The sequence below is a fragment of the Myotis daubentonii genome, chromosome 8 (genome assembly GCF_963259705.1).
Source record: "Myotis daubentonii chromosome 8, mMyoDau2.1, whole genome shotgun sequence".
NCBI lineage: Eukaryota > Metazoa > Chordata > Mammalia > Chiroptera > Vespertilionidae > Myotis > Myotis daubentonii.
Genome location: NC_081847.1, coordinates 61,407,677 through 61,435,533, shown reverse-complemented (window position 1 = coordinate 61,435,533; position 27,857 = coordinate 61,407,677). Strand labels below are relative to the sequence as shown.

Sequence of the window (27,857 nt, the reverse complement as noted above, 5' to 3'; positions counted from 1 at the left end):
CTCCCTTCCACTCTCTTTAAAAATCAATTAAACTACCATTGTTGAGGATTAACAAAAAGAAGAGCAGGAGGCAAGGAAATCAGTTATTGGAAAACTGACGAATATGTGGAGATTAAATAATGTGCTATTGAAAAATCAATGGATCAAAACAGAAATCAAAGGAAAAATAAAAAAAATACCTTGAGGCAAACAAAAATGTTATATTCCTACATACCAAACTTTGTAAGATGCAACAAAAGCAGTTTTAGGAGGGAAGTTCATAGTGATTAAATGCTTACCTTTTAAAACAAACAAAAAAATCTCAAATAAACAACCTAACTTTATACTTCAAGTAACTAAAGAAAGAAAAAAAAAAAAGCCCAAAGTTATCAGAAGGAAGTTAATAGTGAATATTAGAGCAGAAATAAATTAAAATAGAGATTAAAAAGACAATAGAGAAGATCAATGAAACTAAAAACTTTTTATTTGTAAAAATACACAAAATTGAGAAGACTTTACCTAGATTCACCAAGAAAAAAAGAGAGAACTCAAATAAAATCAGAATTGAAATAGGAGAGGTTATAACTGATACCTCAGAAATACAAAGGATCATAAGGTACTACTATGAACAATTACATGCCATCAAATTGTACGACCTAGAAGAAATAAATTCTTAGAAACATACAATATACCAATTCTGAATCATGATGAAATGAAAAATATGAACAGATAATTACTAGTAAATATAGGAGAAGAAAAATGTTTTTCATCCATTGTTTGGAACCACTGCTGTAAAGCAAAAGGGAAATGGTGTTCAAGAGGGCAGGAAGCACCAGCGAGGACAAAATAATTCAAATTCATTTCCTACATACCTCTGCCATAGGAAGCCACCTGAACACTAATGTGGTCATCATTCTAACAGTGATCCCTGTCACCTAAAAAGCAATATGGCTCTAGTGTTAAGAGCAGGCTCTATAACCTGATTCTTTAGGTTTTTATCCCAATTCCACAGCTAACTAGTTGTATGGCTTGTGCCTAACTAGTTCCCACTGTTTCACAGGGATATTGAAGTGACCTCAAAGAGATGAAATCAGGTGATACAATGTAAAGCTCAGGAGGCAGGACCTGTCACTCAGTAAGTGCTCAATAAATTCCAGCTGCTAGCTATGTCCCCGTCTCTTTGTTATAACCATTAGTGTTGTCACCAAGGGAAACACATGCATATGTGGTTGTGGATATTTGGGTAATAATATCACTTCATTTTGTCTCATGGCCAGTGTCAAACAAAACAGAGCAAGAAAGAATGCCCTCTGTTGGATTTAGGCAGAGCCAACAGAGGAGTATAGGAGCAGAGCTAGTATTTCTGTGGCCCTAAATGTGAAACCATAGAAATCAGGTGTTGAATTGACCTTGCCAAAGAGAATCATGTTTTCTGTCCAATGTTAATGAGAACACCACGCCAGGGTTAGAACCACGTCCTTAAATCTCTGGCAAATAGACAGCCTGCTTCCACTTCTGAGATAGTAAAACAGTGCAAAGAACCTGCCTTCAGCTTCAAAAAACCAGTGCAGGAAGGGAAACCAGCAGGCCAGGTACCAATTATGAAACATTTAGAGGAGCCCCAGAATAATTCAGAAAAGAAAACCTCACATATCAAATAGTTTTCCTTCTTCCCCAGTGCTTGACTCAAATGTCTGTCATTTGGAGGGGGGTGGGGATTATTGAAAACACCAAAGTATTAAATTGGCTCCAAATGATCTGAGGCCTTAAATGCAGGAATGGGCTCCGCAGCTGTGGGCCTGAGTGGGTAACACCAGCAGCTTCCCTCAGCACCACATTCCTGTCGGCCTCACCAGGCCTCAAAAGCACAAGACTGGGCCTGAGTGTAACTGAGACATCAGTGTTAGTGTCATCCTCTTGGCACAATGAGAAGATAATTATAATGTAGTTTTTTGAAATGGTCTTTCCTCAAGCATATTCCTAGAAAAAAAAATAGTCTAACAGATGAAATTACCAAAAAAAATAGTTTAAAGTTTGAACGAGGAGAGAAATAAAGACCCCTTTACTATATCAGGTTGCAAGGCCTTTCTAACTGCATGTTCCCTGTTTTTGTTCACTGGCCCAGATTTTTTCACATTGGCTTTCCTGGAGCTCAAACAATGGAAACATCTGGATTCCATTTTTTGGACTAATAAGAGGTGGAATAAGTAGGCTGAAACGACATAAAACTGATTAGGGGAGAAAAGGGACTTCTACCCAATGTGATTCAGAGATGCATGTGCCATGAGACACTTTCAAGGAATTAATAAGCCAATGATAAGCATTTTCCAGTCAAAGATTAGCCAAATAGCCTGGCCAGCATGGCTCAGTGGTTGAGCATCAATCTATGAATCAGGAAGTCATGGTTGGATTCCAGGTTAGGACACATGCTGAGGTTGCAAGTTCAATCCCCAGTGTGGGGCATACAGGAGGCAGCCAATCAATGATTCTCTCTCATCATTGATGTTTCTATCTCTCCCTCTCCCTTCCTCTTTGAAATAAATAAAAATATATTTTTAAAAAAGATTAGCCAAATATAAGCAAAGGTTTAACCAAAAGTAGTGATAGCCTTCACCCTTGGCCTGAGGATATGTTTGCTCAGCAGTATATAACCACCATACCTATAAAACCTGAGATGAAAGCAGATTCAATTTAGAAAGTATATACCTGAAGGAGCCACTAGGGATTCCCCTGCCTTTCACATGAACTTGTGCCAGAATTTAGGAATCTCTACTGGCAGGGAAGTCACAACTCCCCCAAATGCCCTTCTCCCTTCTGCCACTGACAAAGTATGGTGCCCTTCTCAGATCTCCCTTCAGAAAAGAACTTGCTGATCATCTGCAAAAATCCAGGTAGTTGACTGCCCAGCTCTTAGGACATTCTGGTCTGCCCAGCCCCTCCTCCACAGAAAGCCCTAGCCGTGATTGAGTGTGGTGTCGGGGCTAGGGCCTGGCCCATCTGCTCAGTGCAGGGCTGATTCATGGGACAGAAGGAACTGTCAGACCTAAACTGTGGTCTGAGGCTCAGCCTGCCCAATCCTGCCTCCATCCCCTTTTCTTGCAGAAGCGCTACCCCCAATAACGCTCTTCTCACTTCATCCCAGCATCTGCTTTCTGGAGCTTCCAACAGACACAGCCTATTTTCTAGTTTCCACTTAGAAAAACATCTTCTCAGATTTCTATATAAAAGCTCGGAAACTTCTGATAGAAAAATGAAGAGATGCTTTTCTGCCTCTATGCATTTCCTTTTAATAGTTTTAAACAGAATAGGGTTCACTTTTCCCTCTCCCTGGACATTTTTCTGAGGGACTCATCATTTAAACTGCGCATGTTTCTATGTCCACCAGCTAGAGAGAGGTCCGCAGGCAGGAAGGAATTCTTCATTGTGTATGCCCACCAGTAGATAAAGTGGCATATCCTCCTGGAAATTTATGAAAAAAAGATTTTCTTTTCTAATGATTCTTTTCTTTACTGAATGGTAGAGTTTGCACCATACAGAAGTAAGAAAGTGAAGTAAAGGACTCACATTGCATGGGTGCTTTTATTTTTTATTTATTTACTAGGGGCCCGGTGCACGAAATTCGTGCACTGGGTGTGTGTGTGGGGGGGGGGTGTCCCTCAGCCCAGCCTGCCCCCTCTCACATACTGGGAGCCCTCAGGCGTTGACCCCCATCACTTTCCAATCGTAGGATCAGCCCCTTGCCCAGCCTGACGCCTGGGCCAGAGGCGTCAGGCCTGGGCAGGGGACCCTCATTTCCCCCCATCACTGGTTCTGCCCCCAGCCCAGGCCTGATGCCTCTGGCCTAGGCGTCAGGCCTGGGCAGAGGACCCCCAGATCCCTCGGATTGCTGGCCCTGCCCCTTGCCCAGGCCTGACGCCTCCGCCAGAGGTGTCAGGCTTGGACAGGGGACCCCCATCTCCCCCCGATCACTGGCTCTGGCCCCCACCCAGGCCTGAGGCCTCGGCCAGAGGAGTTGACCCTCATCACCCTCCGATCACCAATCACCGGATTGGCCCCTTGACCAGGCCTGAGGCCTCCGGCAGAGGTGTCAGGCCTGGGCAGGGTACCCCCAGCTCCCCGCGGTTGCAGGCTCTGCCCCTGCCCCTGCAGGACACCTCTGGCCTAGGCGTCCGGCTCGGGCAGCGGGAACCTGCAGCTGCAGCGGCCCCGCGATCGTGGGCTTCGCTTTAGGCCCAGGTAAGGGACCCCTAGCTCCCGGGACTGCCAGCTTCGACCGTGCCCAGCTCCCATCGCTGGCTCCACCCCTACTTCCTGCTATCACTGGCCAGGGTGGAAAAGGCACCTGATTCTCTGATCATGGCTGGGGGGCAGGGCAAAGGCAGCCCCAGGGCCGCCTTTGCCCTGCCCCCCAGCTCTTAGCTCCCCCCTGGGTTTCTGATCACTGTCAGTGGCAGGGAGCTTCTTCCTGCTTTCCCTTTTGCCTCCCTGCATTGTGCCTACATATGCAAATTAACCTCTATCTTGTTGGCAGTTAACTGCCAATCTTAGTTGGCAGTTAATTTGCATATAGCCCTGATTAGCCAATGAAAAGGGTATCGTCGTACGCCAATTACCATTTTTCTCTTTTATTAGATAGGATAATTTTTTATTGATTTCAGAGAGGCAGGGAGAGGGAGAGAGAGACAGAAACGTCAATGATGAGAGAGAATCACTGATCAGCTGTCTCCTGCATGTATCACACTGGGGATCGAGCCTGCAAAACCTGGGCATGTGCCCAGACCAGGAATCGAACCATGACCTCCTGGTTCATAGATCGACGCTCACCTACTTAGCCACACCGGCTGGGCACACGGGTGTTTTTATATGTAGAAATTAACATTACTTTAAGTGGAATTGGGCTTTAGAACTACTGAGTATTGTAGTGGTTATGGTCATTCCTACAAATTCTTAGATGTGAGGGCGATCTGGCTGCAACATCTGTCACCCCATTGATCGCCAGGGTTGATTCGGCTGATCTGGCTGGCTAGGCGGGTGTCCCCCTCCTCCCTCACCGATCCATGTGTGTCCCTCCCGAAGCTGCGCGCTCGGTCGAAGAGGACGACCTTACCCACCCCCCCCCGCCCCCCCGAGGAGAGGACCGGTCTTCGGTCAAGGGTATACGAGTAGCTGCGCTCCCCTGCTAGAACCTCCAAACAAGCTCTCAAATTCTTATAAGGACATTCATTAAAAAGAGAGCCAAAGAATATTTCTCAATCTAAAGCAACTGGTAATGGAAATAAGGACTCGTGTAATAATTGGCTTAATGAATCCCATGAGTGAGAGGGACACAGCAAATTAAAGCGTTCAACACCAAGAACAGTGATGGGACATTTCAGCTTTCCAAACTGAAGACAAACAGCAGTGCTGATGGTGAACTGAGGTGTCATTTCACTGTTGTTGGTTTTAATTGTTTTAATTTAAGAGAATACACAACTTAGGACTATAAACAACATCTAATCATAGGTAAGGAGGAAAACTAGGTAAGGCCAAGTGATAGTATCAAAACAACAAAGGACTTGATACCTGATGCTTGTGTGACCTGGGTCTAGCTACCTTAGATCTCTAACTAGGAAGAGAAAAATAATGGTTGTTACCTTGACTTTGGCAGTGCATCCTGAAAGTCGAAAAATTCCTTCAGATTCCAAACCAGATTCCTCAACCTTCTCAAAAAACTAGAAAACAATGATACATTACAAAAATAAATACCTCCAATATGCCTGCAAACATCTGAAATAACACTGTTGATGACAACAAATGATAAATTACCAAGCATACATATGTGCCTGGTACTTGAATGCCTTGTTAAGTTTTCACAATCACCCTATGAGGTCAACATTAGCCTCTGATTTGCAAATGAGGAAATGGAGACTTAGAGCTGTTATATCTTTCCCAAGATTAACCATCAAATGGCACTGACACTCTCAACTTGTGCTCTTCGCCACTTAAATATGCTGGCACCTCACTACTTTAAGGTCTGATTATTACACCTCTTTCTGCAGATTGGCCAGTAAGAAAATATTCTAAATTCACTATCATTAGTTACAACCACGCTGGCTAAGGAATTATAGGAACTCAAGAAATATAACCAAGGAGGGAGAAATTATAAAGGGTTATAGCTCTCATGACCTCTCATGGTGATGGTGTTAAAATCAGTATCATCATCATAACTATTAACAAGTGAGTGTGTACTTCTTGTGTGTTAGATGCCATTCTCAGTACTTTACATCTATCAGCTCATTTAAATCCTCACAATAAGGCTGAGGGTGAATGGTATGGTAAGGATGAATACTTGCCCAACTTCACGCAAGAGTCTCTTGCTATTTTTCCTTTAAGACATAATGCCTGGAACTAAGGTAGCTCTTACTTGTAGTGGAGAGAAATAGATGTTTAAGGGGAAGAAACACATTCACAAGAAAAGACTCTCCCATAGAAGTGGAAAGGTAATACCTCAAACTGTCTTAAATGAGGAACACTTCACACCAGTAGGAATAACAGCTGACATTTGTTGAGTTGCTAATACAATATAAATCCGGACTTAGTTTAACTAGCATTTATTGTTCACCATCCATTTGCTATGTCCTGTGCTAGGTTTCTGCACTTACATAATAATATAAGTTCATGTACTGAATATTCTCAGTCTTAGATTTTTATGCATTTTTCTTAAAACTCTGTCGTGTACAGAGAGGACAAAGGACATCATTCTGGTTCTAATTCAGGAAGGAAAGAAAAATCTTAGAGTCACCATGGACCGTGGCCTTGGATATCTACTGAACTCCTTTTCCTATCTACCTCTTGCTAGCTTGTGTTCATGGTTAAATTACCCTGCCCTACTATTGCCTCAGTTGCTTTATCAGTAGAAGGGACACGATGACACCAACCTCCTCTGGCTGTTCAGTGCTGAGGAGATGTGACCGGATATGGAAGGCACTGGCACAGCCCCCCGCAGGAGAGGCACCCTACAGATGGCCCCCATGCACACTGGCAGGTTGCTGGCATCCTCTGCCATCCTCCCTGCTCCCACTGGCAGCTAACTAATCACCCAATTTGAGGAGTAGTTCAACTTTAATTAGTGGCAACAAAATTTAGAAAGATAGTAAGAGATGGAGAGTTATAACTGTGAATAATGCAAACATATGTTTCCTCAATCAATATTTTCACATATCATTTCTAGTAAAACCTCAATTTAAAATTCAATAAGACTTATGTTTAGGGCTTGGAATTTTAATTATGGCACTGGATGTCACTGTTAAATAAATGCATACTTAGGTAAACTGGTGTAAATTGTTGGGTATAAAAAAAACATGACTTAAAAGCAAATGTGCCATTCACCAATGATAGGGAGATATTAGCATAGGATAGTTAAAATCATATCACTTCTAAAACTTCCCAAATAAAAATTCCTCTTTGTTTAATTGTATCAAATCTTCCCAGTTATACCTAAAAAACTATCATAACAAGCTGATTTTTAGATTTTATGAAGCTTTGTTTGGAAAAATTCATCTAAATGATTACAAATACACATTTTGAAATGCCCAACCTATGATACTGTTCAGCAAATATGTGTATGATCAGTAAATAGATTGCTGATAATTGTCATATTTTATCTCAGACAGAATAATCAAATACACATAAAGACATACATACACACAAATAATATCTTTTAAAATATTGAATAAACCAGATATAACCAGAGTAAGCCATGTGACAGAGCATCCGTGTCCACCACCTGATGCTTTATGCTCAACAGGCTCCAGAAGTTCACCGCAAGGCAAACTGGTCCAAGTACTTGTGGGATGACAGGGGCTTCATGGAAGGAAGCTGAAAATGGGCTGGGCCTGAGTCCTAACAGGGCTTAGCTTTATGTCCTTAACTCTAAAGGGAAATCCATTAGCAGGTTTACAACTAGCAAACAACAAGCATGAGGCTCTATCAATCCCCATTCCTCTATATTCCACTCACTTTTTGTAACACAAGGGGCACTTTCACTGCAGGGTCCTTCTTTCGGTCACTTTCCAGCAGGGCTGTAAGTGGAACTCCAAAAATCCCATTGTCTTCATTGGAAAATAGTTGAGAAAGAAAAAAGAATCAGAAAAACACTATCTTATTCCAAAGTGTCAAAGCGTTAAAATCAGAAGAAACCAGTTTTCTTAATTACCTCTTCCTTTTACTTTCTCTGTTTTGTTTCTCTTCAGTGGAATTCCAAAGGCATCAAAAAAGGCCGTCAATTCAATCAGAGAGAGGTGGCGGATTTTCTTCATGTCTTCAGCAGACAGATCTCCTGCTTCAGTTAAGCCAAATCTGGTTTTCTGAACAATAAATTTCTAAAATATATATTAAGGATATTTATTTTTTATTGCAAAGAAAAATTACTATGCTTTCACTCAAATGCTACCTGGACATTCTAAATATATATGCTATTTGCAAAAAAAAAAAAAAAATCTCTGAGGAGCATACTGCATTATAAAAAGATGATGAATATAATTTTCAGAACATCTGCAGGTTACTACTATGCTAAATGTGAAGCAAAACAGTGGTCTGAAAATACTACAACATTGTCATGCCAACCGTAAAAACTGCCTTCTTCTAAGGACCCTCCTAGATGGTCAACAGCAGACATCCCAGGCATCGCATGAAATGTACACACCAAGGGCACATGTGAGACAGGCATACAGCCATCATCTAGGTACTCCCCGGAGAGCTTTCAATATATTTTTTATTTTGAACTATCAGTGCTTAAATCAGGCATCATCTGTTCTCTTCTGCATAGTTTAAAATACTGAAATTTCCAAATTGAAACTGATCGCACATGCTGCTGAAAGAGTAGTTATTTTACCTTCAAAATAAAATTTAGGTGATTCCAAATAGTCTTAAAAGAGAAAAACGCAAAGAAAGTGCCAAATAATCCTACTATCACTTTGAAGACAGTATTATTGTTATAGTCTCTATTTCCATATTAGAAAGAAAAATATACTAAAACAAAAAAAAAACCCTTCAACAATCCAGAAATATTGTAAAGACTATGAGACCTTTAAAAAGCAAAAGGCTGTTCTTATTAATATATAAGTATTGCTATAAATATTATATAATAAATAATAATAAAATATAAGTATTAAATAATAAATACATAATTAACATATAATTATATAAGTATTTTATATATATATATATATATATATATATATATATATATATATAGTATATAACAAATACTTTTCTCTCAGAAAACCTAGTATTGGGGAAAAAAGTTAAAGTAGAAAAATACCATAGTTATTTAAATTACAAAGCTTTAGGTACACAGTCTTCATAGGGGTTCCTTAAATTAGAGCTTCCTTGGGGTTTTAAATCCATCCAATTCATTCATTCATTCATTCAATCAATCACCAATTATTCATTGGAACTCCAAGTATTTAAAAGTTAAACAACAAAATGTAGGATGTGTTTTGGGGTATAACTTGTGCTATTAAATGTTTAGTTATTTTATCTTCTTTCTGAGACCAAGGCCCCATATAACAACACATAACAACAACAATATAGACAAGAACCATAATCACTTATTGAGCAATTATTGCATTTTAAACCCTATGCAAAGTTCCTCATGGGAGGGAGGCTGGCCTGTACCCTGGGTGTGCAAAACTTCAGGAGGAGACACACACTTGGATGAGAGGACTAGGGGCAAGCGTCCTCCCTTGGGCAGCTAGCTCTCTCTAAAGATTCTGAGGGACTCCCCACGAAACCAGAGTCCCACTGGACTCCCTCTCTTGCTCTAGAATGCCCCTGTGCCCTTCACCATAGAGGCTGCTTAGAGACCAAGAGGGCTTTGGGAGTTTAATACACATAGGTTCAAATCCTGTTTCTGCAATCTACTAGATATGGGCTACTTAGTTTCTTTGGGCCTCAGTTTCCTCAGCTGAAAAATGGGACAAATCACAGGAATGCTTACAGCTGAATACCTAGTGCAATGTCAAGCCCCTGGAAGGCACTCAGCAAGTCTTACAGTTTTTGCCCTGCTTGCTTCTTCCTCTCCATCATGGGATGCTTGTCTGGGAAAGATCCAGGCCTCCTGGGGCAGACCACCTGTTTCTAGATGACTCCCTCCTTTAGTTCTGAAACTACCTGAGCCCTGCTCACCATGCTGCCTGCCCTTGTTATCACAGAAATTCAGGGCTCCATATCATGAACTCTTCTCAAATGCATTTATTGAATAGCAAGCAGATCAATGTAACATAGTTCCTGTATTGGGCTATCAGGATATAATATCCTAGACATAATGGGGCTTTCAGGATAATGAAGTATAGAGCACTTCTTGCTCATCCATAATAAAACTATAAATTCTTGACTTTGTTTTTTGATTAATTTTTAGTGTCTGTCCTATAAGCTTCATGTCTTGTTGTTATGACTATGACTTTTTGCAATGCTCCCATGTGATAGGTGGGTCTAGAGGCACAAGTAGGTATACTGTTAGAATCTGCATTAACCTATAAGTAAGGACACAAAGTGCATGAAAACACACCGCCAGGTGGAAATTTCATCTCTACAACAATATTCAAGCACACACACCCTCACAACTCTTCCTCACCCCAGCGCTGCCAGCAACAGCCAGGCAGGTTTCTCTGCACAGCAAATAACGCCCTGAGTTTATGATGCTTGGCCTCTCCCTATCTCTGTGCACACCCAATGAAGTTTTTAAAAATTCTAGTTTGTGCCATGTAGAAGTCACAGGCAGCTAGTGGAATAATGATAAAAGCTTTTACTTACAGTAAAAACATAGTCTTCTTTCTTAAAATCTGACTTCTTACATTTATTTCTTTTTGGAGCCTCTGTAACCATTTCTGAGTAAGATACTTCAAAGGACAGCTCTTCAGCTTCAGGTGGAATGTTCTTTACCTGATAAACATCATCTAAGAAAAAATGATACAGAATATTTAATATGCCACTTACTTTAAAATAAGCACAAACTATTTACAAGTTAATCCATCAGCATGTTAGAATGTTTACGTTCAGGGAAAGGTGTCAGACCCAGTAACGTAGTATCCTCAGACTTCCATATGAATAAATGTCTATAATCATCATCTAAACAAATTTTCTATTTAATTGATGTTTTCAATTTTGGATGTTTGTCTCATGAAAGGCCTTGCGGATAACTAGAGGAAGTCCAAACATGGCATATTTTATATATTATTATGATATTAAAATTAAGTCCATCTAGACCTAATGTTGCTGCTATTGGGGAAGCGTATTTAGAGTGGCCTACTTCCGGCTTGTTTGCAACTGTTAAGAGATCCAGATTACTTGTGAAAGGGGCCCCAAAACAAACACTACCCAAGCGAGTGGTTTCTAAATGATATGGTGGTGGCAAAGGAGGAAAAGATTCTGCTCCCAGTTTGGCTTTATTACTTTTGTCTGGTGGGGCTGAACAGGGTGTTTGGAGGTGGAAGGAGTGCATGCTGGAGTGATAGAGTCAACATGGGGAGAATAACACCTACATTTCCCTTTAAGAAATTCACTGCTAACTCTATGGAACACCAGCACAAAAATGAGAAGACATAGCTTAATTTCAGCAGGAGGCCGTGTCACTCACCACTCACGGAATTCTGAACTGACTGTCCAGGGCTGGCCGATCCATTGGAATGAACTGGTATATCTGGAATAGTCTCGAGGATAGACTGGGAAACAAAGAAGATGAACACAAAGCATTTGCCGTCAATACAGTCTACCCTACATTTCAATCTGATTCATGTTCTGTAGTATAAGAGAATTAAAAGAAATTCTTGGGCCGGCATCTAATTTCCTTTGTTTCTTCATTCAGTTCAGACCTGTACGGCCCACACAATTACTCAAAAGAGAACTAGGTCAAGGTTAAAATAAGTGCAGCTTCTTAGCTCTTAAATATTTATTGCTCATAGCTTTCCTAACACATAGATATTACATTCTTGATGTCACAGAGTTTGACAAATATAGTATTTTTAAAATTGATTTTAGAGAGAGGAAGGGAGAGAGAAAGAGAAACATCGATGTGATAGACAAACATCAATCAGTTGCCTCCCCACACACACACGACAACAGGATATTGAACTCGCAACCTATGTGCCCTGACTGGGAATTGAAACCAGTCACCTTTTGGTCTATGGGACGATGCTCCAATCAATTGAGCCACACTGGCCAGGACACCGTATTTGTTATTCTTTTTTTGTTGTTGTTGTTATTAATCCTCACCAGAGGTTATTTTTCCATTGATTTTTAGAGAGAGTGGAAGGGAGGGGGGAAAGAAGGGGAGGAGGGAGGGAGGCTGGGAGAGAGAAAGAGAAAGAGTGTGAGAGAGAGATAGAGAGAGAGAGAAAATCAATGTGAGAGAGACACATCGATTGGTTGCCTCCCACATGTGCCCAGACCAGGCTGAGGATTAAGCCTGCAACCCAGGTATGTGCCCTTAACCAGGAGTTGAACTTGAGACCCTTTGGTACATTGGGCCAACAATAACCATTGAGCAACATTTGTTATTCTTGATGTACTTGGTCATACATTTTGTTCATAAACTCTAATCATGACATAGCTAGGTGTTATTAAAAGTGATGCTAGAGCCAGACTGCTTGAATTTTAATTCTGGCTTTGCCACTTACTGTGTGACTTTAAGCAAGTTACTAGAACTCCCTATTGCTTAATCTCCTAATCTGTAAAATGAAGATGTTAGCAGAACATATTTCAAAGAGGTATTATGAATTGTAAAAGGCTTATCCTATATAAAATTACATGAAACAGTATCTGGTAGATAGCACTATATAAGAGTTAGCTACTATTAATACATTAACATATTAATTCTTTCACTATAAAATAGAGTGATAAATACCAAATATTGAAAAACATTAGAAATTCACAACCTATTTGTATCAAGATTAGCATAGCTCTGGTAACAATAACAAAAAATTACACACACACACATACACATGCACACATACTAACCCCACATATTAGACTAGTGGTTAAAAATGCTAAAGTAGTAGCAAAGCATATTCTGTAGTATAATAAAAGAATAATATAACATATAAGTAGGATTTATTTAAGCAACAAAATTATAGTTCATTAGAAAAACCTATCACTGTAATTTCCTGAATTGCTTAAATAAGAAAAATAATATATTCATTTTAATAGATGATGAATAATCATTTTATATAATTCAACCTCCATTCCTGATAAAAAGCAAGATACCTAGAATAAATATTCTAGTTAATGATGAAACTTAGTAGAATGTCACGAGAAAATAAAAACTTACCTAAAGATCTCCATAATTATTATTCAATGTTATAAGTGACTGTGGTCAGTCAGTCAGACAAGGAAAAGAAAAAATAAATTGGGTAAATAAAATTTTAAGTATTTCAGATGATATCTACACAAATTATAAAATCAAATGAAAATTTATAATTAAAAATAAATTTCAGAAAGGAAGCTATACGAGATACTTTTGTAAAAGAACAAAATAAATAATTTCCTTATATGTCTGCAAAAACAAACTAGAAGATATCATAAAAACCCTACCATTTAAAATATGAAAGAAAACTATTAAATTCCTAGTAATTAAACAGTGAAAAGATGTGTAAGAAAAAAAATGTAAGATAGAAAATTATGAAGTTTTTTTGATGACATAAATAAATGGAAAGACCGAATCATTGTTTCTCAATAAGAAACAATATTTTAAGATGTGAATTCTTTCCATGACATTAATCTTTAAATTCAATAAAATTCTCAGTCAAGTCCTAACAAGATTTCTTTTTTTAATGGGAAGTAATAGTCTTATTCTAAGTTCATCTGAAAGAAAACATTTCTAAGAGGAGCAAAGAAAATTTTGATGCAGAATAATGAGATTGAACCTAGATTAAAAAAACTATAAAGTCATAGTAATCAAAATAAACACTGTATTTATAGATATTTCATGTATCATAAAGGTTCATTTCAGATGTGTAGAAAAAATGAAAGATTAAAAAAAATATTGGTCAAGCCAAGGTTATCCCTTTGGAAAAGATAAAGTTAGGATACCTGCTTTACACCATTCCAGAACATAAATTTCAATGTGGCAATTTATCAGGAGTCTCGGTAGTCTTGTAGATGACAGTAAAATGTCCCGGGGAACTTATGTAGGCAGGTGAGATTACCTTCACCGGCGTCATGCCAGGACCCCTGGAGCCCATGCCACCACTTCACTGAATCACTGGAAATCTCACCAGCTAAAAACTGGGGAACCCAACTAGAGTGCCTATAGCTTCCATAACCAAAAACAGGGGAAGCGAAATGTATTTACCTCTTGGTAAGATGTTCTAGAATGATTTTCAATACAGGTGCATTAAGAGTTAAGTTGGCCTCTGCGGGCTGCTCTAGCAAATACCCAATTTTTGGACATTTCTTAGTAAAGATATTTTGAGTAACAAACCAAAGTCAAAGTCAGTCACATTGGAGACTGGTGCCAAAGAGATTTTTTTTCTTAAACTTTTATTTATGTCATTATCAGCATCAAATCAGTTTTTAGAAAACAAAATGAAAATAAAACCAAAATCTAAGTCATCTACCCCAGGAAGCTCTATGATTCCAATAAAAATCATTTATTTCTTTTACACTCTCAAATTTTCAAGAATCCTATTTGCAGAAAATATGTACTCAGTAAGGATTTTTAAAATAGTGAAAGAATGAATGAATGAATGAAGCAACCAATGATATGGAGAAGCTATCAGAAAAGAATAAAGAAATGAAAGAACATGACTAGCATTAGTCCGATTTCAAGTAAAATTTTGGTCATGGAACTGCCATGGAAAAGCCTCAGAAACAAGGCCTTTCCAACCAACTTTCTTAGCAACTCAATTGTGCAAACACCCCACTTCAATTTCTGCTTGTTGTGTGCCTGGAACCACAGGCAATGCTTTGTTGAGGCTCATACAAAACGTCTTGGGTGGCAGAGTCAGCTAGGGAGGCAGATGAGGGGTCAGACTATGCCAGGAGCTTTCATATTAACTAGAAGGTCGGGGGAAGAATGGTGGGCTTTAAGCAAGACGTGCAAGCTGTTGGAAAGGTGAATTTGAGGTGTATAAACAAACATCCAGGAGATGACTTAAGGAGATATTTCAGCAATAGAGAAAGATAATGATAAGTTTCTGAACTAAGGAAGTAGTTGTAGGAAAAGAGGGGAGTAGAAATACTCTAGAACTACTTAAAATGCTAAAATCCACAGGTCTCGGTGATGGGCATGTAGAGGGGGAGAGGATAGGTGATTCTGAGACTAACATCTGGATCTTGGGCACCTGGCTATCACCAGCTGAGGCAGAGAATAAAGGATGGTGGGCAAGAACCTAAAGTAGGACTCCCCAGTCACAGGGGCACAGCACAACTGTATTAAGGCATAGTATAGGCAACTACTTACTTCTGGTACTTACCAGAGTTTGTGAATGGCTTACTTTGTTTTAATAAGTACGGTGGACTGGAGTTCATTTTATGAGACATACTCATTTGCATTCCAACATGGTCTTAAATGGGAAAGTAAGGGCTGAATTTATAGCCAGTTGTTCAGACAGTATGGGTCATTCTTAGTCTATCTATGCCAACACCTGTAGTGTCACTGACAACTTATTAGACAAAAGTCACTCACATTATTTTATGTTTCTTATGTGATCACTGTACAATGAAACAAAACAACTCCATAACCGAAGATCTGAAAACACAACAGAAAAGCTAATTTTCATGGGGATAATACATTTATCTCCCTGAACAATGGGATGGACTGGGAGTGTGTCATGCATGTGAATGTCAACCATACGGTGTCTCAAAATGGTCAACAGAGGAGAAACTATTGTCCCGCAGGGGCGTCTGAATGTGCCATCTCCGTCTGTCTGAAGTGCTATTTCTGTCCATCAGAGAACCACTGCCTCCTCTACCAGGAGCTCTCACTCCTTCTGGTCCATTGTATCACCCCCGCCAGAGCATCTGCACGGAGACACCAGTGAAGGGGGAGAGGGTAAGTGATGAGAGTTTTAACAAAGAAAAGTAGAGGTTCTGTTACTCAAGGCCAAGTGAGTGAGTGTGTATGGAGTAGAGGGTTTGCATGGGTGAGTCCTGAGAGCTAAGGCTGGAAAGGGAGGCAACAGTGGAAAAACTTCAACAAGGATAAGGAGTTTTACCTTATTCTGCAATTAAAGGGACTTCTGTATCAAGATGGCAGAATTAAGCTAGATCATGTGTGTGAATTCAGCTAAAAGGACCAAAGTTAATAAAATTCCTTCATGCTTGACAGATGTAAAGAACACCCTTTGGTTTCTGGCTGCAGTAATATTAATTTATGAAGTCCTCTTTTAAACTGAAATATATTCACTCCTCAGTTTTGAGTCTCCTTCCTCCTAATTATTTCAAGGTTCCTGGGTCTACTGGCAGCTGTGGTTTTCTTGCAAACTTATTTACAGTTTTCCTTATCCATTTTGAAGAAACTGCTTCCTTTTGCCTTGAACTGGCAATTTTACCCTGACATGCAATTGTCTTGGCATGCGATGACTTACCACAGAGCCACTCCTGGGAAGTGCAAACTTCCCTTCTTCATCCTGGGACCCATCTGACAAGGTAGTACTGTTGAGAGAAGCAGCATCTGGCTAAATGGAGAAATGAAAGTGCATTCTTATTCAGGCAAGTACTTTCCAATATGTCTGTGCATTCCACTGTGTACATAGCTGGATATGTGTGGCAATCTATGAAGTTACAACCGCCTGAGCCCAAACAATTGCATCCAGCCCTTCAGGGTTCATTATTGTAGCCACCTAAACATGCTCTGACACTGGCCTCTGTGGCAAACGCTTCTATTGCCTACCACAAGCTCTATTTTCCTTAGCAATATCTTGGTTTAGTTCCAGGGATTTGAGTATTAAACTACAGACCTTGATCACCAGGTTCTTTTGCAGCTGAGAGCGATCATGTGACAAGTGTGGCCAATGAGGTGAAAGGGTAATTTACCGAGTGCTTCCAGAAAAGCTACGGCTTTCCTGAACAAAAGAGCAAGGTCAGTTTGTGAACGCTCATGACAGCACATGGATGAAAGCCTGGAACTGCCAAGCATCTTGTATGAGTAAGGACAATGGCCACAGGGAAGAATGCCAGAAGGTCACCTGAGGTTGGTCCATGCTAAGGGGCATCATGTAGCTTCTCTGTCACCCTTGGCCCAGGTCTCTTTGTGTGAGGCGAAACAACTCTTCATTTTCTATTACATGCAGCCAAACACAAACTTAACTCATCTCATCTTATTTTTTTTTAACAGACTCTAAAACAGTGATGACGAACCTTTTGAGCTGGGCGTGTCAGCATTTTGAAAAACCCTAACTTAACTCTGGTGCCGTGTCACATATAGAAATTTTTTGATATTTGAAACCATAGTAAAACAAAGACTTATATTTTTGATATTTATTTTATATATTTAAATGCCATTTAACAAAGAAAAATCAACCAAAAAAATGAGTTCGCGTTGTCACCTCTGACACGCGTGTCATCGGTTCGCCATCACTGCTCTAAAACAACCTTTTTCAGAGATTAAAATTCAGTAGCAATAGTATCAAGTTGTTTTTAATTTATAAAGCTGGGACAAAGAAATTTTTGCTTCAATGTACAATGGCTTTGCTGAAATTTAAGACCTGAATATTCTTTCCTATTACAAAGTTGGATATAATTTATACTTGAAAACATTTAGTTTTGTCTTTTTAAAAAACTGTCAGTCATCTTGCCTGACTGTATTTTCTAAATTTTCTATAGAAGGTATGTATTATTTTACAACATGAACAAGACACTTTAAAAAACACACACACATAAAGCACAATTCTAAGAGAAATTCAAGTCAAGATGGTGACTTGACAATCACTACATGCCCTCCCACCTCAAGTTACTAAAAATGATAGAAAACTATATATCTATGCTTAAGTCCTCACCCAAGGATATGTTTTCATTGATTTTAGAAAGAAAAGAAAGGAGAGGGAGAGAGAAACATTGATGTGAAAGAGAAACATCAATTGGTTGCCTCTCACGCACACTCTGACCATGGATAGAACATGCAATCTGGGTATGTGCCCTGACAGAGAATCTAACCTGCACCCTTTGGTACATGGGATGATGCTCCAACCAACCAAGCCACACTGGCCAGAGCAAAAACATATATTTTTTAAAGGAACAGATATTTAACAGCACTTTAAAGCAGTAAAGAATTCTGTAGGATATCAACTGATAGAAATTTGTAGATAAAAATAAAATGGAAAAAAAAGAGAAAATGGGCCAGGCCAGCATGGCTCAGTGGTTGGGTGTCAACCTATGAACCAGGAGGTCACCAGTTCGATTCCTGGTCAGGGCACATGCCCAAGTTGCAGGCTTGATCCCCAGTAGGGGCGCGTGCAGGAGGCAGCTGATCAGTGATTCTCTCTCATTATTGATGTTTCTCTCTCTCTCCCTCTCCCTTCCTACACTAATCAATCATAAACCACTAACTCTGAAGAGAACGGTAGGGGCCTGGAGAGCTGTAATTCTGCCTGAAAGTGTGCTGGTATCTTATGCCTTGGAGAGCCCTTTCCACCCTATGTTTTCATGGATGAAGTGTTTGGTGGATCATCTCACTTTCTTGCAGTGACAGGGTTCTGATACACAGGGCTATGGGGGAGGGACTAGGAGCTGAACAGGAGAAAACAACCAGGATCCATAGTCTTGATCAGAAGTTCTCCCTACACTGGAGGCCAATCCTAAAACCTGAGGATACTTGCTGCCATCTGAGGACACATGTACACGACCCTGACCAGACGGTATCCACACGCAGGCAGACATTTCACTGTTTGCACCACTTACTGCCTAACATTCCAAAACCTAACATGTTCCCTACACAGATGTTTACATTTGGAACATAACGAGAGAAAACTAAATATTTATATCTAGTTGATACTGAAATGCTGAGAAAAGTATTTACATGGCAGTCTGTTATTTTTCTTTATGAGCTCAACCACAAGGACCAAAGTTTAGTTGAGAACATCCTCCACTTAGGATACACATAAAAAAACCACTTAGTATTTGTTGTTTAAAAAACAATGGAATTTAGTTATTTTTTATTTATTAAATTAGTCCTTGTTGATTTTAAGAGCTATGAGTGATGGGGCTGTGGGTATCAGTGTTTGCCAAAAATATGAATTATGTTGCATCTTTACCCAAGAGAAATGAGAATATACAAACCTTCATATTACATGAATATTCATGGAAGCATTACTCATAATAGCTTAAACCTGGGAACAACCCAAATGTCCATCAACAGGTAGTATATTTATGCATGAAATATTATTAGTAATAATACCAAACTTCTAATACAAGCAACAAATGGATGAATCTAAAAATTATTATGAGTAAAAGAATCCAGATGCAAAAGTGTCTATTATATTAATAATTTCATTTATATGAAAGGTGAGACCAACTTAAGGTATCAGAAATCACAACCAGCTCGCCTCTACAGGAGTGGGAGGACAATAGACTGGAAAGGGTCTGAGGGAAATTTCTGGAGGATAGAAATGTTCAATATTTTGGCTGATTGTGGTTGCTTGGGTGCAAACAATTGCTAAAACAACTTAATTATATACCTAAAGTGTATGCAGTTATTGTTTGTGAATTATACCTCAATAAAAAGAACACATCAGAATAATTTGATTCCTTACAATAACTGAATTCACGGTGATTTATGGATCACTGCTATGAGTTAAGAACCTATGCCTACCTATATGAATGAGTACATCAGAGAGAAAAACGTTGTTCTTGGGAAATAAGAATAATCTTGCTAAAATTTATAAAAAGTTTGAGACCAGCTAAAAATAATACAATAACAACCAAGAAAAATATTACTAATTTGAACATAAAGAAGAAATCTAGAACACAAAGCAAATAAACTAACATGATAAAAAATTGTGGGATATTGAAATCTAATTCAAGCAAAGTAACAACCATTTAATCTGTGTTCTAGAGGGTGGGACACAGAAAATGGGGGGAAAATGAAGACATAACAGAACACAATGTCCAAAAACTGAAGAGACAAAACGGTTCTCAGATGGAAAGGAAACACCGATTTGTGTTTAAAATGAATGAAATAAAGGGCAGGTCCTTGAGAAACTTCAGAACTACAGATTTCTTATTTTGTAAGGAAAATGAACTTCTAATTTTAGGTATAAGTCATGCAACTTAGTGATAAAATTATGCTGCTTTAACATCAGACATCATGACTATATTTGCAATGATTTATAAATGAATAGCAAGAATAGGCAGTTTTTTCATTTATAAGATTGAAAATGCATTAGATTATCTCACAAGCACATATGACCTAAACAAATATTTCATCCTCAGGCACAGACACTGGAAATGCTCTGGTTTTCATTAAGCAGGAAGCATATTTGGAGTCTATTCTGACAGTCATGGGCTGCTTTGTAGGTCTCTTGCTTATGCTCTAAGATTTTTAACAGCATTTGCAATACAATGGCATTCCCCAAAATAATATGAAAATATTCTATTCCCTGACTAAAGCCAACTTTTGCAAAATTAAATATAAAAGATATTAATAAAACCATGACGTTTTACATGAGACCTTAGAAACTTTTATTTTTCATCTTGCTTATCTGTATTTTCTTTCTACAAAAGTATATGTATTGCATTAATAACAAAAACACATACCGATATTGAAGTGGGAACAATGCTAAGGAGGCACTACAAGAAAACTTAGGTGAGGATGGAGGACTGAGGGTGCACCACTCCCGATCACTCAAAATTAGAGAGAGTGGAAAGTAAAAAGTAAGTAATGTATTACATAACTGTACAGAAATTCTCAGATTAACAACAGCATAAGACAACCTTGCTGGCAAGGAAAGAACATATCCACAAAAAGCAAACAAACAAACAACAAAGCTCAGGGTGAAAATTTTAAAGGGCAGTAAGGGGCCCAGGGTAATGGCCAGGATAACTTACTGTAAAGTGTTTTCTGAACAGAGGGGCCAGCCTCACCTCCCAGCAGCCCCTTTATACTGAACAGCAGGCCGCAGCTATGTATGAACCCAAGGAAGGCACTCTGAATGAAGTGAGCCACCTGCCTTGGTAAGATGTTCAGTGCTGGGACCAAAGAAGACTTTCATTTAATCAGGTCACTCGGAACCTCCACAAAAGACATGGATGGGAAAATAAAAGGAAAACAGCAGCTTTGTCTAGGAGAGAAAATGAGGTCATTCACTGTTCTCCCTTTGGCACTAAAGATGTATGTTTGTGTGTGTGTGCAAGAGAGGTGTATATATGTGTATGTGTGTGTGCGGTGTGTGTCTGTGTGTACTAATGCATGTGTGCTGTTAAACTTACTTCCATTCATGCACAGTTCTCATACTTGACTGACTTATACAGGACCCAAAGTTTTCCCTATTATTCAAAAAAGAGTTAATTGGGAAAATAGCTATACAATGACAGGAAATCATATAGCAGTGACATACCCTAAGTCATTAATTAATCAACCCAGTTCATTAATAAATATAAACTAATCACCAAAGATCACCAGTCATTGGAGAAAATCAACATTAATAAGTCGGCCATGGAGAAAATTAATATCCTGAAAAGACATATACTGATAAACACTCTGGGAGAAAGAGATAATGGAGAGAAGAGAAGGCAGCTTATAATGATTTAAAAATTTCAGAGGGATTTGAGAGGCTATTGTATCCATTAATCAGGAATTAACTATAATAATAAAGGGGAAATTAGTAAAAAATGAAGAGTTCATTTGAATTAACAAATAATTGAATTTAAAAATTAATAGCAGTTAAATTATAACCACGCAGGACAAATATTAGAATTAGGGATCTACAAAATGATGTAGACAAAATCTTTGTTGTTAGCATACAAAACAAACAGGAAAAAAAAGACATGTAAAATGTAAAATAAATCTTAAGAGATATGAGTTTAATGCAAGGAATGAAATGAAAAATAGAGAAAATGAAAAAAATAAAATAGAAAAATGATGGGAATAGAATGTTCAGAACTGAAAGGAACATTTTTCAGGAAAAAAAAAACTGAGTACTGATAAGAATGAAAAAAAAATTATTTCATATTCTGATGATAGTCCAAGTCTCTAACAAAAACGATAAAACTAAAAAACTTCCAGAAATTTGAAAATGAAAGCAGGCTATAAACACTGGAATAAGATTTAGAGAGGCATCAGACTTCTCAATAGTAACATTATATGTAAAAGCAAATAGATTAATATTTACGAATATCTTAAAGAAACTGACTTAAGGCCTAGCATTTTGATACTCATCAAGTTAGGATTTAAGCTTTGTAGATATGAAATTTTAGTATCCAGAGATATTTCTTGCCAGATATGCTGAAAGAATAAAAGGTGCAATCTGGAGGAAATGGCGACAGAGTAAGTGAATGCTGCACGGACATGCTCTCAGAAACAAACTGGAATTACAACTAAAATACAGAAAAACTTCCAGAATAATCATCAACCAAAGACTCTCAGGAGAGAACCCTAATACCTGAGACCTAAAGTAGAGACCGCATAGATACAGCAACTGAAGTTCCACAGAAATATCTCAGCTGTGGGGGGTTGCCACTGAAAACTCTGGGATCTAATACCCAAGTTGGGCCCCCCAGCAGAGAGCACCACAACTGAGAATGGTACCCACATAACATCTGGCTATGAAAAGCAGCAGGGTTGCTGTCTGCCAGGGAGTGACAACTGAAAATTCAGATACCCTCTTAAAGGGCCAACACACAAAATTCCCTGTGGAGCCGCCCACCTTCTGCTCTGAAGAGGAGGGCAGAGTGGACTAAAGCCAGGATTGGGGACTTGGGGGTTAGAGCTCAGAAGGCAGACACCCCCAGTTTCCTAGGCTGAGTCATTCCCACATGCAGCAAAGGAGGACATATTTCCCACAAAGACATTTGCCTTGCCTTGGGGGAAGACAGTTGACCACCCTATTGGAAAAAATCTTGCCCTGAGGCCACTTAAGAGACTGAAAATAACAGCCTCCAAGCAGAAGCAACTGCCCTACCCTGTTGAAAAAACTCTGGACACACGTGAGGATGATGGCTTGGGGGGGCAATTCAAGTGGAATGCTATAGGCAGAGGTGGTCTCTGGAGGCTTTGATTCTTTGCCTGATCTAATTAGTCAGAAAGAGCCTTTAACACTGTCCTGCACTAGAGATTGAGAGGCATAGAGGATCTACCTAATACACAGTCACAAACTTAAAGACAGCCAAAATGAGGAGACAAAGAAACCATCCCCAAATGAAAGAACTAGAGAATTCTCCAGAAGAAGAGATAAATGGAGCAGAGATAAAAAAAAATTTATCTGAAACAGAGTTCAGAGTAATGATGGTAAAGATGCTCAACAGAATGAAAAAAGATATAGTAACAAAAGAACAGTCTGAGACACAGAATGACATAACACAAAGAAAGAATACATTGGAAGGAATACACAGCAGATTAGGGGAAGTGGAGGAACAAATCAGCAAATTAGAAGATAGGGTTGAAAAAAAATCACTCAATCAGAGAATCCAAAAGAAAAAAAAAACAATTAAAAAACAGGAGGACAGCTTAAGGGAGCTATGGGACAATGTGAAATGTAACAATATTCGAATAGCAGGTGGGCCAGAAGAGGCAGAAGGGGAGAAAAGGATAGAGAATGTGTTTGAAGGAATAATGGCTGAAAACTTCCCTAACCTGGTAAAGGAAAAAGTCACACAAGTTCAGGAGGCACAGAGACCCCAAGCAAGAAGAACCCAAACAGGCCCATGCCCAGACACATCATAATTAAAATGCCAAAAGTTAAAGACAATGAAAGAATCTTAAAGGCATCAAGAGAAAAGCAAACTGTTATGCACAAAGGAGTTCCCATAAGGCTGACAACTGATTTCTCATCAGAAACTCTACAGGCCAGAAGGAAATGGCATGAAATACTCAAGGTAATGGAAAGCAAGGATCTGAAAGCAAGATTACCATATTCAGCAAGGCTATCATTCAAAATAGATGGTCAAATAAAGAGCTTCCCAGACACACACAGACACACACAGACACACACAGACACACACACACACACACACACACACAAAAGGCTAAAGGAGTACATCACCACCAAGCCAGCATTTACAAGAAATGCTAAAGAGACTGCTATAATGAAAAGAAGAAACAGAGAGAGAAACCTAGCCATACAGAATTAAAATGGCAATAAATAAAGACCTATCAATAATAAACCTAAATGTAAACAGATTACATGCTCCAATCAAAAGGCATAGGGTAGCTGAATGGATAAAAAAAAACATGACCCAACTATATGCTGTCTACAAGAGACACACCTCAGAACAAAAGACACATATAGAATGAGAGTGAAGAGATGGAAAAAATTTGTTCCATGCAAATGGAAAAGAAAAAAAAGCTGGAGTAGCAATACTCATATTGGACAAAATAGACTTTAAAATTAAGGCCATCACAAGAGACAACAAAGGTCACTGCATAATACTAAAGAGATAGATCCAACAAGAGGATATAACCCTGGTAAACATATATGCACCCAATATAGGAGCACCTAAATATATAAAATATATAAATATATATAGAAGGCTTTAATGGAGAGATGGACAACAATACAGTCATTGTAGGGGACTTTAACACCCGCTTTAATGGCTAGATCTTCCAGACAAAAACTTAACAAGGAAACAGTGACCCTAAAGGACACACTGCATCAGATGGATTTAATTGACATTTATAGAACATTTCACCCCAAAGCAGCAGAATACGCATTCTTCTCAAGTGAATAGGATCATTTACAAAGATAGACCACATGTTAGGACAGAGATTAACTCCGTACTTTTGTGCTCTTACTAGCTGTCTCTGGTTATTCTTGCTGCAATATCTGTAACTGCATTATCATTCAATAGATTCTTATTTCGAAAAAAAAAACGGTACAATCTGCTAAGAAGATGTAACATTCTGTAATATATGTGGTTATGCAAATTAACATTTCTACTATTCTCTGTAGTCATTCTGTGATGCTAGCTCTCCTCCTGTGAGAAAGACCAGAACAGCTGACCCTTTACAACAGGAGTTTGAACTGCTCGGTTCATTTATATCTTCAAGGGTCAGTTGTACTTGCTTTCTCATTCTATAAACTTGTGAGCAGTTCGGGGTGTGGCTGGAGTGAAACTTAAATGTTCTCTTCCATTTCAGTGAGAAGTTTCTTCATGTGTTTGGCACTACATCGGCCCCTTGATTAACCTTTAAAAGGGGATAAAATCTTTAAGAAATTGAAATAAAAGTGATAAAATAAAAGTGATGAAAGAGAAAAGAAATAAAATAAATCCACACTACTCATGAGAGTCCATGGCTAGGTGTGGGGGTGTCAGTGCAGCTTAAGGCCTAACACAAGGACCACTGTTAAGTGTTGTCTTGACCACTGGAAAACTCGGGGAGGCCATAAGTGGCCTAACCACAACTTCCCCTCCCACCCTGCTCCCCCAGATAAGGCACCCCAGCCAGACAAAGATCCTTATCCAGGTTACCAGACATAGTTCCTCGTTATCCCTGAGTCGGGGGTTTCAGTTCCTTGCCAGCTGAGAAATTATACAAACAAGCCAATCACACCCTCCCATGGGAACCAGGCAGCACCTCACTCTCGTTACTACTAAGCCTGCCTCCTGCAGCCTTTCTTGTTCACTCTGCTCCAGGTGCTCCACGTGTGGCTGTGGGTGGTGTGTGGTGTCCTCCTCCCCCAGGCTGTGAGACTAGGTGACTAATAAGATGCTGTCCATCTTATCTGTCCAGTGTCAGGTGTCATGTGTTCAACCACCTCTATTAACCTATTGTCAGGGCAGGAACCCCTCCCTCACCTATGAGGTGCAGAGGAGACAATCAAAAATGTAGGGAGAGTTAGGGGTAAAGTCTCATAGAAACCCGTTATTTGGAAACACATCAGTGTCTACCCTGCTCCTTCTCTGGCGGAGGGGAGAGGCAGTGGCTGCTGTGAAGGAAAACCAGCAGGCAGAGAAGAACAAATAACCCTGAGGCAGGTTCCTGGTTGGAAGTGAGGTATCCGGGACTCCTTGCACTATGGGCACAGCATGAAACCAGAGGACACCTTCTTCCAGCCCAACAGAAAACGGAAAACCTCTGACTAGAAAGAGTTAGCACTCTCATGAGAAATACAGTAAGAAAAAAAAAATCAGAGACAACTTCTACAAAAAAGGGTTGTTCACAGCTGCAATCACCCAGGCTCCACCTCCAGACCTTGGCTTACTCTCCGTCACAGAAGGCAGCCAGAACACAAACTGGCCACATGCAAACCCGACAGCAGAATTTCAGAAGGGACCAGGAGTAACCATGAGTGAGTGCCCCATGCAAAATATGCAGAAGATGAACATAAACTGTAGAGACTAAGCATCATTATTGCCATCTTCATCAGATCAGAGGTGGTATAGGGACTGTTCACAGAATAGTAAAGAATCCCCCTTCTTCTGCTAGGAAGGGAGAAAAGCAGAACTAGTGAGAAGAAAACATTGACGTATAAGAGGTAAGTCTCCCACTGCAAATTTTCTGCAGCCCTGAGTCCAAGTGGAGAAAGATATCAGTAAAGCCATGACCTCCCACTTTTCCCACTCGGGGCACACCACTTCAATAGGAGGACCAGCTTCATGCCAAGTGGTACAGATCGTGGCATGGATTCATCTCACAAAAATAAAGCCTTCTACTGAGATAGCTTTACTGACAGTTATAAACTCAGGTGAGCTCTCTTTGAAACTCTACTAAAACGAACAAGGAGTGCTCTAATGAAGTATCTCCCGCCCTGTGACACAATGACAACTATCTACCTCCTGTGCCAGAGAGTGCACCTTGCACCTTTCCCCACTTAGTACAATATGTTTAAGATGTTATTGTGCTAATCCCATCCCCCCATACCAAATATTTACATTTAGAAAATAACTGAAATGTCAAAATATGTCTTATGGTGAGAACTACCAATTAATATTGAAAGCTACATGGAGGGTAGTGCAAGATTTCCCATTATGCGCTCAGCAAAGAAAACAAAATTTTAGCTGATGACCTACTCCCCATTTTGCTTTATGGCTGTGGCTGTAGCTGCAGCTGTGGCTGTTTTTGATGTTGTAGGTGCAGGTAGGCCATATAGTTATTTGTGGTTTTAACTGGTTAATTATTCATTCCTGAGTTTAAGAGTCTTCTTTTTCTTGTTACAAGCAAGCATTTTTCTCAAATGTTCCTGATTGCATTGAAATAATTACTGTTTTCTAAACTGCTTACTCTTAAATCCCCTTGCTTATGTTACCAGTAGACCATTTCTGGGGGGAATTACTGATATCCCTTCCTCATCCAGGGTCGCATCCAAAAGAGGAGTTGGGATACAACAAAAATCATCTGGCTATTGAAAAAAATGAGCGTGCATTTTTATTCAGGCATATTCTCCCAAGTGTCATTGTGCATTTAGTTATGTGTTTTGCATAATATGTGTATATTCCTACATGTTTGTGGAGCTATACATACATATGACAGCCTTGCACTGATCATTGCATTTAGCCACGATCAGCCAGTACCTGCCAGGATGATGATGGACACTGGTCTCTGTGGAAACCAGATACTGTCAACTGCCCACCCCAAACCTAGGCAGTTATCTCCCTTAACAGAATTCTGATTTTTTTTCCAGGAACTTTTTTGCCCAACTAAAAAAAAATTGATTTCCCAGGCTCTCTTGCAACTAAAGATGATCATATAACAGTTCTGGGCAACAGGTGGTAAATGGAATTCTACCACATCAGATTTCCAGGAAAGC

The 27,857-nt window shown here is 39.4% G+C and overlaps 1 protein-coding gene across 6 annotated transcripts in view; it reads right to left on the bottom strand.

Moving 5' to 3' along the window:
* The window catches only part of ARHGAP28 (Rho GTPase activating protein 28), a 135,766-nt gene that overhangs the window by 26,007 nt on the left and 81,902 nt on the right, over positions 1-27,857 (bottom strand). For 5 of the 6 annotated variants that reach the window (XM_059706589.1, XM_059706588.1, XM_059706593.1 and 2 more), the window contains 6 exons: positions 16,545-16,634; positions 11,597-11,681; positions 10,774-10,916; positions 8,174-8,339; positions 7,978-8,069; positions 5,613-5,690 (listed from right to left, as the gene is read on the bottom strand). In XM_059706589.1, the coding sequence (XP_059562572.1) occupies positions 5,613-5,690; positions 7,978-8,069; positions 8,174-8,339; positions 10,774-10,916; positions 11,597-11,681; positions 16,545-16,634 (654 nt within the window). The remainder of the gene's footprint in view (positions 1-5,612; positions 5,691-7,977; positions 8,070-8,173; positions 8,340-10,773; positions 10,917-11,596; positions 11,682-16,544; positions 16,635-27,857) is intronic. The other variant, XM_059706590.1, reaches the window with a different exon arrangement.